The sequence below is a fragment of the Zea mays genome, chromosome 6 (genome assembly GCF_902167145.1).
Source record: "Zea mays cultivar B73 chromosome 6, Zm-B73-REFERENCE-NAM-5.0, whole genome shotgun sequence".
NCBI lineage: Eukaryota > Viridiplantae > Streptophyta > Magnoliopsida > Poales > Poaceae > Zea > Zea mays.
Genome location: NC_050101.1, coordinates 25,363,308 through 25,379,007, shown reverse-complemented (window position 1 = coordinate 25,379,007; position 15,700 = coordinate 25,363,308). Strand labels below are relative to the sequence as shown.

At 43.4% G+C, this 15,700-nt stretch overlaps 1 protein-coding gene across 1 annotated transcript; it reads right to left on the bottom strand.

Moving 5' to 3' along the window:
- Positions 1-255: 255 nt before the first annotated feature.
- Positions 256-2,175, bottom strand: LOC109940613 (zinc finger BED domain-containing protein RICESLEEPER 3-like). Its single transcript, XM_020540193.2, has 4 exons — positions 1,910-2,175; positions 1,655-1,837; positions 1,444-1,573; positions 256-604 (listed from the first exon to the last, which is right to left on the bottom strand). The coding sequence occupies exons 1-4, from the start codon at positions 2,119-2,121 to the stop codon at positions 581-583; spliced, it is 549 nt and encodes a 182-aa protein (XP_020395782.1). The 5' UTR covers positions 2,122-2,175; the 3' UTR covers positions 256-580.
- Positions 2,176-15,700: the final 13,525 nt, after the last annotated feature.

Here is a 15,700-nt window from a genome sequence, read left to right as displayed (position 1 = left end):
TCACATCATCGACGTTGCAGCAAGCAGGCAATAGGCTGTTAGAGTTTAGACTTGACTTTATTGATTCAAAGGGCAAGCTCCTACATGAACAAATTTAGAATTAGTTAGCAGTGAAGGCACAAAATTAATCAAACAAGGACAAGTTAGAAAGAATAACCTGAAGGCCCTCTTGTATGTCTTGGAGACAAGACCAAAAGGTAGCAGGTTTCTTGCTCGTATCATCAACTAGAAACACAAATGTATAAGTTTTCAGGCATGAGTATAAATAAAATATGAATTCTACAGACTACATCAAACCAACTGTATACCTTTGTACTTGTTCCGAAGCCAGTTTTGGGAACACATGAGAGCCTCCAACATCTTAGAAGTGAGCCTGCTACGATGCTCACTAAGAACTCTACCCCCGGTGCTGAAAGCTGACTCCGAAGCAACAGTTGTAACAGGGATAGCATATATATCCCTTGCAATCATCCTCAAAGTGGGATATCGAGTTCCCGCCACCTTCCACCAATCCAACACATTAAAGTTTTTTGTTTGCATGCTCAACATCTCTTCATCCAAGTAGCGGTCCAATTCTGATTTAAACCCCATGTTTGCTGGCTTCCTACTTGCAACACGTGCACTAATGGAAGCTAAGTAGTCATCATTGTTGCTAACTATAGGAGTTGATGTTTGGCTGCCCTCTAAATCCTCTTCTACATGGTACTCACGCATCAAGTCAGCTAACAAGTTCTTAACATCATTAACACTGTCCTCACATGCTTGACCCGATATTCCAAGTAAATCCTCATAACAAATCAACAACACTGTGGTCTTGAATCGGGGATCAAGAAGAGTTGCAATGCCCATTAACCCTTGTATGTCAGTCCAATACTTATCAAACTTGGTTACCATATTAGCTGACATGGCTTCCACTAATGGGTTGCCACAAGTCGGCCATTGCCTAATTTTCTTTCTAATCTCAGCAATTTTAGTGAAGTAGATGTTAGCTGTGACATAATCTGTCCCAGAAAAAAGTTCAGTGATATTATAGAACAACCTAAGCCTTTCCACAACATCCTCTGCAAATTTCCACTCCTCCTCAGTTGGCAAAGATGTGTACTGTCTATCTACACGGCTTGCTCTAACAAAAACAACCTTGTAGGGCAATGCACTTTCTAGCATGCTAAAGGTAGAATTCCACCTAGTCCTACAGTCAAGTCCAATCTTTTTCTTGCCAACAACCTTGACAAACTTAGCTATTTCCTCAAACTTTTCAACCCTTTTAGGTGTGGCTGTCCAATAAGCTACGCTGTCACGGATGTTCTCAATTGCATCTTTCAACTCCTCTAACCCATCCTTTACTATCAAGTTAAGAATATGCGCAGAACAGCGCATGTGTAATAATTTACCATCATTTAACAACTTATGCTTTCCAATGTTCCTCACAAGTATAGGGATTACCGCATCATTTGTGGTGCAGTTGTCTAGAGTAATTGAGGATATCTTTTCATCAATATTCCAATCAACCAAGGATTCATATAATTCATCACCAATGACTGCAGCGGTGTGAGGAGCAGGTACATAAATGAACCTACAAAATAAGAAAACATATGAGAAACAAGCAAAATAAGGAAAATATGACAAGCAATCAGATCTATAAGACTATTATCACCTCATGATAATGTTTCTAAGGGTCCAAGATTCATCAATGAAGTGAGCAATAATAGCCATGTAACCTCTTTTTTGATTATCAGAGGTCCATAAGTCAGTGGTGATAGCAACTCTTGATTGAATTCCAGCCATATACTCAATTGCTTTCTTTCTCTCCAACTCATATTGTGCCATAATATCAGATCTAGAACAAAAGCAAAATCATTAGGAAATACATTTTAGCTAGAAGTACAACTAGAAGTCACAACTCTAATACCTTATAGTGTTCCTTGTCCCAATCCTAAAAAGTGGCTGAAGTGCACCAACAAACCTTCGGAAACCTACATGGTCAACCATGCTTAAGGGGTACTCATGAAGTACTATCATTGCACTAAGTTCTTGTCTAGCTATGTCTTGATCAAAGGTGTAATTCTCAACTGAAACTGTCCCAGCATCTGTTTTTCCAAACCTCAAAGAAGCCTGTGCCATGGTCTTTCCATTAACCTTGATCTTCTTTTGCACACAAGACTTTAAATGGAGACGAAGGTGGTTAGTCCCATTCTTTGATGATCCTGAAAGCTTCTTGGAGCAATAGTTGCATTTTGCATGTACATTGCCTCCAATCCGCACTTCTGTGAACTCTTTCCAAACTGCTGAAGTTTGTTTCCTCTTGGACCCAGCTACAACATCTTCGTCCTCTTCATCCTCATCGTCTATATCAATTGGCTCTGAATCGTTGATAGAATCAGTGACAGATGGTGACTCTTGCATAGGTGCTTCAGATGCTGGACACTAACTCTGGTTGCTTCCATCACTCCCACTAGTTGTAGACATTTTTCTCAGTCTGTAGAAATTAACAACTAAATATCATACAAATCTGTCGACCTCCATCAATCAAAAAATACTAACAACACATAAATATTCTTACCGATGAGGCCGACTAGCACCAGCCTTTACGTTGTGTCGACCTCCAGGAGCGAATGTGACACCCTTTGGCTTGCCCACACCCGCGCCGTCCTTTGCCGGAGTAGGAAGCGCAGGAGACGAAGAAGAAATAGCAGGTGCTTTTGGGTCTCCGTCGCCGTTGCTGCTCTTGTCCTTCGGATCCGGCAGGCGGTGCTCGGTCGAAGTGGCAGCGGCGTCCCTTTGGGACGGCGGGGCGTCAGCAAAGGGCGAGACGAAGATGCGGTCATGCGGAGCTACAAGGTTAAGACGAGGAAGAGGAACGAGGTTCAAGAAGAAGCATCACCGGTCGTTGTCGTTTGTGGTGTCATTGGTCACCGCCATGGATGCAGGAGCAGGATGCCTCCGCCGTTCAGGCGCTCAGCGACTCAGCAATCAGCATGGGGAGTTGGGGATTGGGCGACTAGCGCTTGGGGTTTTGGGAGAGCGAGCACCGAGCTGCCGACCGAGCGTCCGAGGCTCCGAGCGGAGAGCCAGCGGCGGCGGCGCGGTTTGGGGCTTGGGGAGAGCGAGCTAGGGTTTGCTGTTTGCCTGTTTGCAGTTTGCTTGACGCCTTGACTGGTCCGCAGACGGAAGCGGCATAGCACAGGCTGACAGACACATGGGCACTCCAAAGGCTAAAGTAGTCGCGTGCGTTTTAGGCAGGAATCCAACGTCACGCACAGCTTGAGTTGAGGCCCACTTGTCAGCCACTTAGCCTGCTTGCATGTGTATATTGGCCTGTGTATATGAATTGACGGGTAGAAATTACCCACGGGTAGACGGGTATGGGTACTACGCAGCCGAACCCGTACCCGATATACCCGATGGGTATATGATTTTGTCCAGTAACGTACCCGCGGGTGATAAAATGCTTCCACACCCGCCTCTATACTGGGTAAAACCCATCGGGTTTGCGGGTTTCGGGTACCCGTTGCCATCTCTACTACGGTCCCCTTAGCACAGTGTATATATTGCCTTTGTCTTTCTTACCCACGACATACCAAGGATCATGTCTATAGTGCTCTCTTCTAACACTATAGGGGTAGCCCATCGGGGTTAGAAATACAAGGTAAGAAAGGAAGAATTGTAGACAAGGCGAGTAATTACGAGAAATGTTAATGCGGGGGATTTATTAGCTAAGTAGATTAGTGTGTTATCCACTAAAGCTAATACATTACCTTATGATAGAACATGCTAAGGTGTCCAACTATACTACTTCAATCAATCGAAGAAGCAAATCTGGCATTGATCATCAGAACAATCAACCAACATTTTTAATAGAGAATATAGTTTTAATTTTGTCTTAGGTTCCCTATCTCTTAAAAATGTCATAGGGGTAGGGATTCCAAGGTGTGAAATCCATCTTGTCTCAGAGTAGAAAAGGTAAGAATGATCAGAGTAGAACAATAGAAGGTGAGACAGGATCAAGATAAGTATAGAGAGAATCAGAGTAAGGTAAGTATAGAATGAATAAGAGTAAGATAAGTAGGTAAGAGTTTGTCCATTTCTATCTAGGTTTCGTCCTACAGTCAACATTTTCTCTGATACCACTTCTGTCACACCCGGTTTTAAGGAACAAAGCCAGGTGCATCTCATACATGCGCCAAGAAGACAACATATATATGAACAGAGTGTATAGAGATAAATGTCATAAAACATCAGAGTATTTATTACATAGCGGAAGACTTATTACAAAATAAAAGAATAAACATAAAACGAACTAAGGATCGTCGGCGCCAATGTCAACTGAGAAACGCCACCTAGATCAGATCATACTCCTCGCCTTGTGGCTCCTCCTGAACCACCTGCTCTTCTCCTGTGGGGGGGGGGTGTGAGACAGCAAGAGTGAGCTCACATACATTCATCGCTCAACAAGTTGTGGGGAATGATGTGGCATGAACTCACCAAAGGTGGGAGTTCATGAAGTGTAAGGCTGATCAATGATATAAGGCTGAAGCTGAGCATTGCTTTTAAGTTGGTCAAAATTTTATTAGCAATTACTAAGTGCAAGTAAATACCAAACCTTAGAAATAATAAGTAAAAGTAATAATAAAATAATCCCAGATGCAATGGAATGACAAATTGAGTTTAAGTTCCATAAATAAATCATGTGAGTGTCCGAGCCGCTCATGACCGTGAGCACGGCTAGTATACCAGTTTTACACTCTGCAGAGGTTGCGCATCTTTACCCACAAGTCGTGTTACCCATTTGCCACAGAGTTGATCAGACTCCATACACCTCTACCAAGGAAGCGAGGCAGGGTACCACTACGAGGCCTTTACAAAGTTCCACTAGCTTCAGAAAACCCGCTACAGTTTATAGGAAGCTCCAGTGCAGGGTTCTTGCCTGACCGCCATCGCAGCAAAATCAACCAAGGACCTCCCTACACTGACCACTCCCCTACTGCCCTTGCCCCTTTCGGGTAAGGTAGTCCTCCACTAGCTTTCCTAATTAATCAGCCAAGGGCGTCCATAAACCCTTGTGGTAGCACTGTTTTCCCGGGTGGTTCTCCATGTTCCAATTAACATAATGATCTTATCATGAATAGTAAATAACAACTGATAACAAAGATATAATCATGAATAAAAGGTATCTCCATACCCAAAACCACATATAGCAATAGCAAGTACTACCCAGAAAGTTTAGTGGTAAACAAGGTATAAAGATAGACAAACTAGGGTATCCTATTGGGACCCATCAAAATTAACCTATGCAGATCATTATGATTAATTAGAACATGAGTGGGTAAAAAGAAGTGATCAAGGGCACAACTTGCCTTCAATGAGCTCCTGCTCAGCAGTCTCTACTTGCTGAACCTCAGATTCCACAGTGGCTTGCTCGTCTACTCGCATCCACACAATACATACATAGTATAGCAAAAATTAACATTACACCAAACATGTAAATAAAATACCCAGTAATAATCTAGACATTAAAATAAGATCACAGGAACTGGAATCATTAATTTTGGAGTTATAGATTTTAAGTTATGAGTTTTCTAATGTTTTATGTATTTAATACAAGATTAAGTATTAGATAAATTTAAATGAGTCTTTCATGCCAAAACAGAGGCACCAGTGGTTAAATAATAACGTTATGAAAATTTAGGAACTAGAATGGACCAAATTGGAGTCCATATGCATTTTCTATGAATTATACAAATTCTATGCATTTTTTATATTAAAAACTCATTTTCTAATTCATTTTCCTAATTTTATAATTCTCTGGACGGGGCCTCAAATACAGAGAAATGCAGGGGCTGGCGCGTGAGAATTCCTAAGACTCAGTGGACTGTACGCTCTGGATGGCGGGTTCTATTTTCTAAAACTATAAGGTTTCTTATGGAAAAATCCAGGCCGAACGGGTAACCCTCAATCAGAGCCGTCCGATAGGACGTTGACGATCTAGATTAGACCTATACGCGGATGAAACGGTACGCGCCATGATCCATAGGATCCAGAATCCACGGTCCAGGTTTAATACAGCTACGATCGGCTCATATTCACCCGATCAAATATCAACGGCCTAGAATCACTCACGCGAAGGGTTATTGCTGGCATCAATCCGAGTCGTTCACTACGATCCGACGGTTAGATTTACCCGGCCGAGATCCAATCGTGGCCACACGATCCCAGATCAAAGGCCCCCAGTTTGTCTTCCTCCTCCCACAGAGCGCACGGCGGCGGAACACACAGCAACGGTGGCGAGGGACACCGTCGACACGATTCTGGTACTCCGGTTCCCATTAACCTAACCAACTCCCTAAATCGCAGCGGAATAATACGAAATACAATAGGGAGGGATTTTTACCGGAGGTCTACGTAGCGATAACAGCGTGCGGCGAAGAGCGGATCTGCGGCGATTGCGTCGCGCCGGTGAGAAATTCGCCGATGCCAGTGCACAATCCTACCAGCCCCGGACGCGAGCACCTTCCCACTAATCCAGCGGAGCACCTGGAGCTAGCAACGCAGAAATGGTGGCGGCGGTATGGTGAATTTGGCCGGCGACCGATCTCTCTCTCTCTCTTCTCTCGCTCCGCAGGTATAACCCTTTCTCTTTTTTTGCGCTAATGCACGACGGTCCCCAGGTCACGGGTAGGCGGCTGGTCATATGGCCGAGGTGAATCAGGATCCACGGATTTGTTGCAGCGGTCTCCGCGGATTTCGGCGGCAGGGCGCGGCCGGTGAGCCCGCAGCGGCGGAAGAGGCGGAACAGAAGGCGCCGAGACAATGACCAACGGGCCCATGTTGTCAGCCGCAAATCCCACGGTGTAGCGCAGACTTGGTCCGACGTGGGCGCGGGGAAAAGCGGCTGCCAAGTGGGGACCACACGTCGGTGAGCGGGTGCGGGAGAGTGTGGTTCTGTGGGCTGCGCGGTTGAAGAGAGTATGGGCCGCCCGGGAGATTGGGCCCAACACGCCCCCCTTTTTACTATTTCTTTCCCTTTTTTTCTCTTTTCTTTTTCACATTTAGATTTTTCCTTTCTTCTTTTAGATTTCAAATTCCAATTTGAATTTTCAGTTATGGATTTACATATATATCAAATGTGCCAATTAAATTTGGGGATGAAGAGAATATATTTATGTATATGTTTATTTCCTATGCTTTATGTGGTATTTCTTTTCTTTCTCCACCTCTAAATTCTAGATTTTCTTTTATATTCTAAATTCCCCTTTTTTGGACTTCAATATATTTCCTGTCACATTATTTTTATATTGTCACAAAATGCACACAAAAATAAAATCCAGCATGATGCATAATTTAGTGGCATATATCTTATTAATTGTTTGTTGTTGAATATGATGTTCACACGTGATGGTACATAAAGGTCAAACTCACATAAAGGGATTGTTTTCTCTATTTATAATATTTCTAACAAATTACAAATTGGGTATTACAGGATCTACAGGACTTTAGTTAATCAAGAAAAAGTATTAGAGTTATTTTTAGTAAGTGTTGAAACATGTTCCTTTTAAATCAACAGGTAATGAATCATTTCACCATAATAATACCTATTGGATTATATAATAATGTGAATGTCTCGCTTATTGAATGTCATAAATGAAAATGAATACACGAGCAAAGTAAGAGAAAGGAATAAATACACATAAATATATATTTGCATTCATACTAAATATTTTTGTTGTTACAAAATTAGATTTGGATAACTAAACTTTTGAATCTGAATTCTAGTATAAATAAATGAAGAATTTCGTTTGATAAATGAATTGCATCTCCATCAACTATATGTTGAGAAACACCTATTATAAAATATTAAATACAATATAATATATTGCATATCATGCTAGAATTTGAGTGTGTATTAAATTTGAATTCTTAAAATTTATCTCGAATTTGAATCTGAAATTTAATTACAAAACAACATAGAAATTAAAATAGAAAAAAAAGGAAAGGAATACTCCCCTTGGCCGGATGGGCCAAATCTGTGCGGCCCACTCCATCCCTGCTCCCGTGCAGCCCGCTATTGCCCACCCGCGCGCCTGCTTCCGCTTCGGTCACCTACATGTGGGCCCCGTCTGGTCAGGCCTATTCTATCTACCAGAACGCCAAGGACGCCACCATGGATTCCGCTGGGATTCTTCACCGATTCAATGCCTATCTGATCGCTTCCCCGGGATTCTCGGAGACCGGTTCGGCCATGGATAGTATAAAATGGGTGCGCGACCCTCGCCATCAATCGGAAACCAGGGCGCTTCCTCGTCGTGGTACTGCCCGGCACTGGGAACGCGGTGGGAGAGAGAAGAAGTTTGTCGCCGCCATGAAGTCCAGCTCTAAGTCCTCGCCCCTTCCCATCGTCGATTCCGCACATCTTCCTGTCGTCTCCGACTCGCTTCTAGTCCCTGGTCTGGATCACGTCGTGAAGCATTCAGCCATGTGCTCCGTTGCTCCTGCCATTGTCGCCATCATCGGAGGCGGAATATCCGGCTCCAGGTGTGCGTCACTCCTCGTCGCGTGACGCGGGGCCGTGGCGTTCCATGGCGCAGCGGTGGTGCTTGATCGATAGGCCTGCTACACCCCCTGTGCACGTGTCGCCCTGACTCTGACTGCTCGGTGGCTGCGGCGAAGGAAGTTTTCACCGGGAAGACGGAGCAGTCGGTGGTCCTCCGCCTCGTGGGGCTGGGCTTCATGTGGGTGGGCCTGATCAGTCTTGGTCAGAGCGCCCCGTCCACCGCCGCCGCTAGCCGAGGCTTTGACGAATCTGTCGCGTCTGTTGCGAAGGCCGCTCAAGCTAGCTGCAGTTGTTTCTGGAGCCGTGCTGTTGGATTAGCATCCTGCGATCCGAAGTAGATCAAATAAACCGCTCAACGGTAGTGTCAATTGGATTCCACTTCGGCTTTTGCCCACATCGGCACCGTGTCCAATCCCTTTGTGCCACATGTCCTTTAACAGGTGCGCTATGTTTTTTTTCAGCCCTCAGTTTCTACCGGAATAATCTATAGTCATGCCTAGTTATTCGATTATTGAAGATAATACATTTTCTATGAAAAAGAAAAATGATCCATCTCATAGAAATTGATGTGATCATTTTTTATAAAATAAGTCAGGTTTTTGCATACTAAACCCTCGATAAGCTATTTTAAAGTATAAAATTTATAATAAATGGTCCAAAAAAACTTGTAAATTTTACATCGTTTACGTTTTAGCTCCGAATTTAGCAGTTCTCGATCCCACAATCTCGTTATAAAGCATAGAATATTATTATATAAATTATTCATATGTTTGGTGTGATGTTAATTTTGCCTATACATGTTTGTCTGTATTGCTAGGTTTAGCAGTAAGGTCACGAGAACCTGAAGATCATCCTGGTACCTGGAATCTTAAGTCCCAGGCAAGTTGTGCCCTTGATCACTTCTTTTTTACCCAGTCATGTTCTGATTAATCATAATGATCTGCATAGGTTAATTTTGATGGGACCCAATAGGTTACCCCAGTTTGACTATCTTTATACCTTGATTGCCACTGGACTTTTTGGGTAGTACCTGCTATTGCTTTATGTGGTTTTGGGTATGGAGATACACTATTCATGATTACACTTTTTATTATCTGTTTATTATTTACTGTTCATGATAAGATCATTATGTTAATTGGAACATGGAGAACCACCCGGGAAAACAGTGCTACCATAAGGGTTTATGGACGCCCTTGGCTGACTAATTAGGAAAGCTAGTGGAGGACTACCTTACCCGAAAGGGGCAAGGGCAGTAGGGGAGTGGTTAGTGTAGGGAGGCCCTTGGGATGATTTTGCTGCGATGGCGGTCATGCGGGGGATTCCTGCACTGGAGCTTCCTATAAACTGTAGCGGGTTTTCTGAAGCTAGTGGAACTTTGTAAAGGCCTCGTAGTGTTACCCTGCCTCGCCTCCTCGGTAGAGGTGTATGGGATTGGCCGTCTCTTGGCAGATGGGTAACACGACTTGTGGGTAAAGATGTGCAACCTCTGCAGAGTGTAAAACTGGTATACTAGCCGTGCTCACGGTCATGAGCAGCTCGGACACTCACATGATTAATTTATGGAACTAAATTCAATTTGTCATATGCATTGCATCGCAGGTGATGTTGTTATTTCTGTTCTACTACTTAATTGGGTTGGTATTTACTTATACTTAGTAATTGCTAATAAAATTTTGACCAACTCTAAAAGCAATGCTCAGCTCTAACCATCCTCTTTGGTAAGCCTTACACTTCACGTGAGCTCCCATTTTTGGCGAGTTCATGCACATTATTCCCCACAACTTGTTGAGCGATGAACGTATGTGAGCTCACTCTTGCTGTCTCACACCCCCCCACAGGTCAAGAACAGGTACCACAGGATGAGGCGCGTGGAGGATGCTGCGACGAGTTCGTGAGAGGTCTAGGCCGTCGTCTCCCAGTCAACTTTGGGTTGCTGGACCGTTGTCTCCTTATAATGTAATTATTTATTTATTTTGTATAGAACTCCTGTTATATAGTAAAGATGTGACATTCGATCATGTGCCATGATTCATCATATGTGTGAGACTTGGTCCCAGCACACTTGGTGATTATGTTCGCGCCCGGGTCTTGGTGCCCCTAAAACCCGGGTGTGACAGAAGTGGTATCAGAGGAATGTTGACTGTAGGACGAAACCTATATAGAACTGGACAACCATTACCTACTTACCTTTGCTACTCTTATTATTTTCTAAACTTATCTTAATCTTCTCTCATCTATTTCCGCTTTACTCTGATTATTCTTACCTTTTCATTACTAAAGACAAATGTGGATTTCACACTTTGAAATCTTGTGCTTAAAGTGACTGTAGGAATAGGAGACCCACTCTTAAGAACAAAAACAAAACTATTTTTATAAGTTATCTATATGCTTGAATGCTTGTTCTTATGATATTTGTCTGATTTGGATCTTTGATTGAGTGTGATGAGTTGTGGAGTAATGTCCACAATTACATCTGCATATACATATAGGCATAAATAGAATTCATAAGGTAACTAGACAACTTAGATTATCCTCCATAAAAGTGTACCTATTTCATATATATCCCTCTTATCTTAAAAGACTCTCTCTTAATAAGATCCATCTTGTCTTAAAAGATACTCTCTTACATTAATAGATTCATCTCGTCTCGAAAAGATTTTCATCTGATCCCAATAGATCTAACTGACCTCAAAAGATTCTACCTTATCCCAATGGATTCATCTTGCCCTAATAAGCATATTTATCTCACACTAGTGTAACCACCATGACCTAATCCAAAATAATGAGATCTTAACTAGTTTAATCTAGTCGTACCAACCTAATCTAGATTCTATCTAATCTATTATGATCTAATCTAGAGTAAGTTACTTAATGCTGGTACAAAGGATAAGTCCATACACTTAAGCCTAAATTGGTGACCTAGATCAACTCGGCCATACCCAACAACTTGACCTACATAACAGATCTATCTTAGCCTCTTGTCCCAATCCCGGATGGAGACACCAAAGAGCAAGACTGGAAAAGGACAAGATCAACCTCGTCAAGGAAGGAGATCAAACTCGTTGAAAGAATAATAAGATTCAAGCCAGGTCTTCAAAGGAATCAGGATCCACAAGTCTTGGATGGAGTGCTTCGTTACTGACTATGTCCTACCCAAGCCTATCCATGCTTTAAAGACATTTTTTACACATTTGGTGGCTATACATATATACCCATGCCTTCCTAATCACCTACTCATTTGTATAAAAAAACCTCTTGATTTTGGTACCAACTAGAAACTAAAAGCTACATTACAACCAATCTCTCTATATCCCTTTTCTTACAAATCTCGAGGACGAGATTATTTTTAAGGGGGTAGGATTTGTAAACGCTGAATAATGCTTTCAGGAATTTTCGCTAGTTCTTTATTATTTTATAAGAATAATAGTAAGGATCTACAGGACTTTAGTTAATCAAGAAAAAGTATTAGAGTTATTTTTAGTAAGTGTTGAAACATGTTCCTTTTAAATCAACAGGTAATGAATCATTTCACCATAATAATACCTATTGGATTATATAATAATGTGAATTTCTCGCTTATTGAATGTCATAAATGAAAATGAATACACGAGCAAAGTAAGAGAAAGGAATAAATACACATAAATATATATTTGCATTCATACTAAATTTTTTTGTTGTTACAAAATTAGATTTGGATAACTAAACTTTTGAATCTGAATTCTAGTATAAATAAATGAAGAATTTCGTTTGATAAATGAATTGCATCTCCATCAACTATATGTTGAGAAACACCTATTATAAAATATTAAATACAATATAATATATTGCATATCATGCTAGAATTTGAGTGTGTATTAAATTTGAATTCTTAAAATTTATCTCGAATTTGAATTTGAAATTTAATTACAAAACAACATAGAAATTAAAATAGAAAAAAAGGAAAGGAATACTCCCCTTGGCCGGATGGGCCAAATCTGTGCGGCCCACTCCATCCCTGCTCCCGCGCAGCCCGCTATTGCCCACCCGCGCGCCTGCTTCCGCTTCGGTCACCTACATGTGGGCCCCGTCTGGTCAGGCCTATTCTATCTACCAGAACGCCAAGGACGCCGCCATGGATTCCGCTGGGATTCTTCACCGATTCAATGCCTATCTGATCGCTTCCCCGGGATTCTCGGAGACCGGTTCGGCCATGAATAGTATAAAATGGGTGCGCGACCCTCGCCATCAATCGGAAACCAGGGCGCTTCCTCGTCGCGGTACTGCCCGGCACTGGGAACGCGGTGGGAGAGAGAAGAAATTTGTCGCCGCCATGAAGTCCAGCTCTAAGTCCTCGCCCCTTCCCATCGTCGATTCCGCACATCTTCCTGTCGTCTCCGACTCGCTTCTAGTCCCTGGTCTGGATCACGTCGTGAAGCATTCAGCCATGTGCTCCGTTGCTCCTGCCATTGTCGCCATCATCGGAGGTGGAATATCCGGCTCCAGATGTGCGTCACTCCTCGTCGCGTGACGCGGGGCCGTGGCGTTCCATGGCGCAGCGGTGGTGCTTGATCGATAGGCCTGCTACACCCCCTATGCGCGTGTCGCCCTGACTCTGACTGCTCGGTGGCTGCGGCGGAGGAAGTTTTCACCGGGAAGACGGAGCAGTCGGTGGTCCTCCGCCTCGCGGGGCTGGGCTTCATGTGGGTGGGCCTGATCGGTCTTGGTCAGAGCGCCCCGTCCACCGCCGCCGCTAGCCGAGGCTTTGACGAATCTGTCGCGTCTGTTGCGAAGGCCGCTCAAGCTAGCTGCAGTTGTTTCTGGAGCCGTGCTGTTGGATTAGCATCCTGCGATCCGAAGTAGATCAAATAAACCGCTCAACGGTAGTGTCAATTGGATTCCACTTCGGCTTCTGCCCACATCGGCACCGTGTCCAATCCCTTTGTGCCACGTGTCCTTTAACAGGTGCGCTATGTTTTTTTTTCAGCCCTCAGTTTCTACCGGAATAATCTGTAGTCATGCTTAGTTATTCGATTATTGAAGATAATACATTTTCTATGAAAAAGAAAAACGATCCATCTCATAGAAATTGATGTGATCATTTTTTATAAAATAAGTCAGGTTTTTGCATACTAAACCCTCGATAAGCTATTTTAAAGTATAAAATTTATAATAAATGGTCCAAAAAACTTGTAAATTTTACATCGTTTACGTTTTAGCTCCGAATTTAGCAGTTCTCGATCCCACAATCTCGTTACAAAGCGTAGAATATTATTATATAATTTATTCATATGTTTGGTGTGATGTTAATTTTGCCTATACATGTTTGTCTGTATTGCTACGTTTAGCAGTAAGGTCACGAGAACCTGAAGATCATCCTGGTACCTGGAATCTTTAGTCCCAGGCAAGTTGTGCCCTTGATCACTTCTTTTTTACCCAGTCATGTTCTGATTAATCATAATGATCTGCATAGGTTAATTTTGATGGGACCCAATAGGTTACCCCAGTTTGACTATCTTTATACCTTGATTGCCACTGGACTTTTTGGGTAGTACCTGCTATTGCTTTATGTGGTTTTGGGTATGGAGATACACTATTCATGATTACACTTTTTATTATCTGTTTATTATTTACTGTTCATGATAAGATCATTATGTTAATTGGAACATGGAGAACCACCCGGGAAAACAGTGCTACCATAAGGGTTTATGGACGCCCTTGGCTGACTAATTAGGAAAGCTAGTGGAGGACTACCTTACCCGAAAGGGGCAAGGGCAGTAAGGGAGTGGTCAGTGTAGGGAGGCCCTTGGGATGATTTTGCTGCGATGGCGGTCATGCGGGGGATTCCTGCACTGGAGCTTCCTATAAACTGTAGCGGATTTTCTGAAGCTAGTGGAACTTTGTAAAGGCCTCGTAGTGTTACCCTGCCTCGCCTCCTCGGTAGAGGTGTATGGGATTGGCCGTCTCTTGGCAGATGGGTAACATGACTTGTGGGTAAAGATGTGCAACCTCTGCAGAGTGTAAAACTGGTATACTAGTCGTGCTCACGGTCATGAGCAGCTCGGACACTCACATGATTAATTTATGGAACTAAATTCAATTTGTCATATGCATTGCATTGCAGGTGATGTTGTTACTTCTGTTCTACTACTTAATTGGGTTGGTATTTACTTATACTTAGTAATTGCTAATAAAATTTTGACCAACTCTAAAAGCAATGCTCAGCTCTAACCATCCTCTTTGGTAAGCCTTACACTTCACGTGAGCTCCCATTTTTGGCGAGTTCATGCACATTATTCCCCACAACTTGTTGAGCGATGAACGTATGTGAGCTCACTCTTGCTGTCTCACACCCCCCACAGGTCAAGAACAGGTACCACAAGATGAGGCGCGTGGAGGATGCTGCGACGAGTTCGTGAGAGGTCTAGGCCGTCGTCTCCCAGTCAACTTTGGGTTGCTGGACCGTTGTCTCCTTATAATGTAATTATTTATTTATTTTGTATAGAACTCCTGTTATATAGTAAAGATGTGACATTCGATCATGTGCCATGATTCATCATATGTGTGAGACTTGGTCCCAGCACACTTGGTGATTATGTTCACGCCCGGGTCTTGGTGCCCCTAAAACCCGGGTGTGACACGCCCCCCTCGCCTCGTGTTGCCCCTCAGCGGCGAGATCATCGACAGATGGTAATACCTCAAAGGTGGAGTCATCATCGCATGGTCATTGCTGCACATCATGTCCTCGCCAAGTGCCATAGTGTAGAGGCCTCCCGCGGTGTCGGTGTGGAAGCAGAGTTTGTTCAACTTGTCCTCCACCTATATCTCGATCTCCTCGTCGCTCGAGGAAGAATATGCGTCAGAGTCGTGATCAAGGTCGCTAAGGGAGGCAAGGAACGCACACTCCTTGATCTTGCCTTCTAGAGGTACTTCTTCTTGAGTGCCTCCTTATCGAACCTCCTCTTGGACTTGTGCTTGCTGGAGGAGTACTCGCGCTAGCCCTTACGCCAACCATAGTGATGGTTGCGCTGGCCGACCTCCAGCTTGCCCTCGTTAGGGCAACTAGCGATAAAGTGGACGAGGTCACCACAATTGTAGAATCCATCCTTGGATCTACCACGCCGCTGGTTCAGACGGTTGTTGTGGAACCACGTGAACCGACTGCTCTTCACCTGC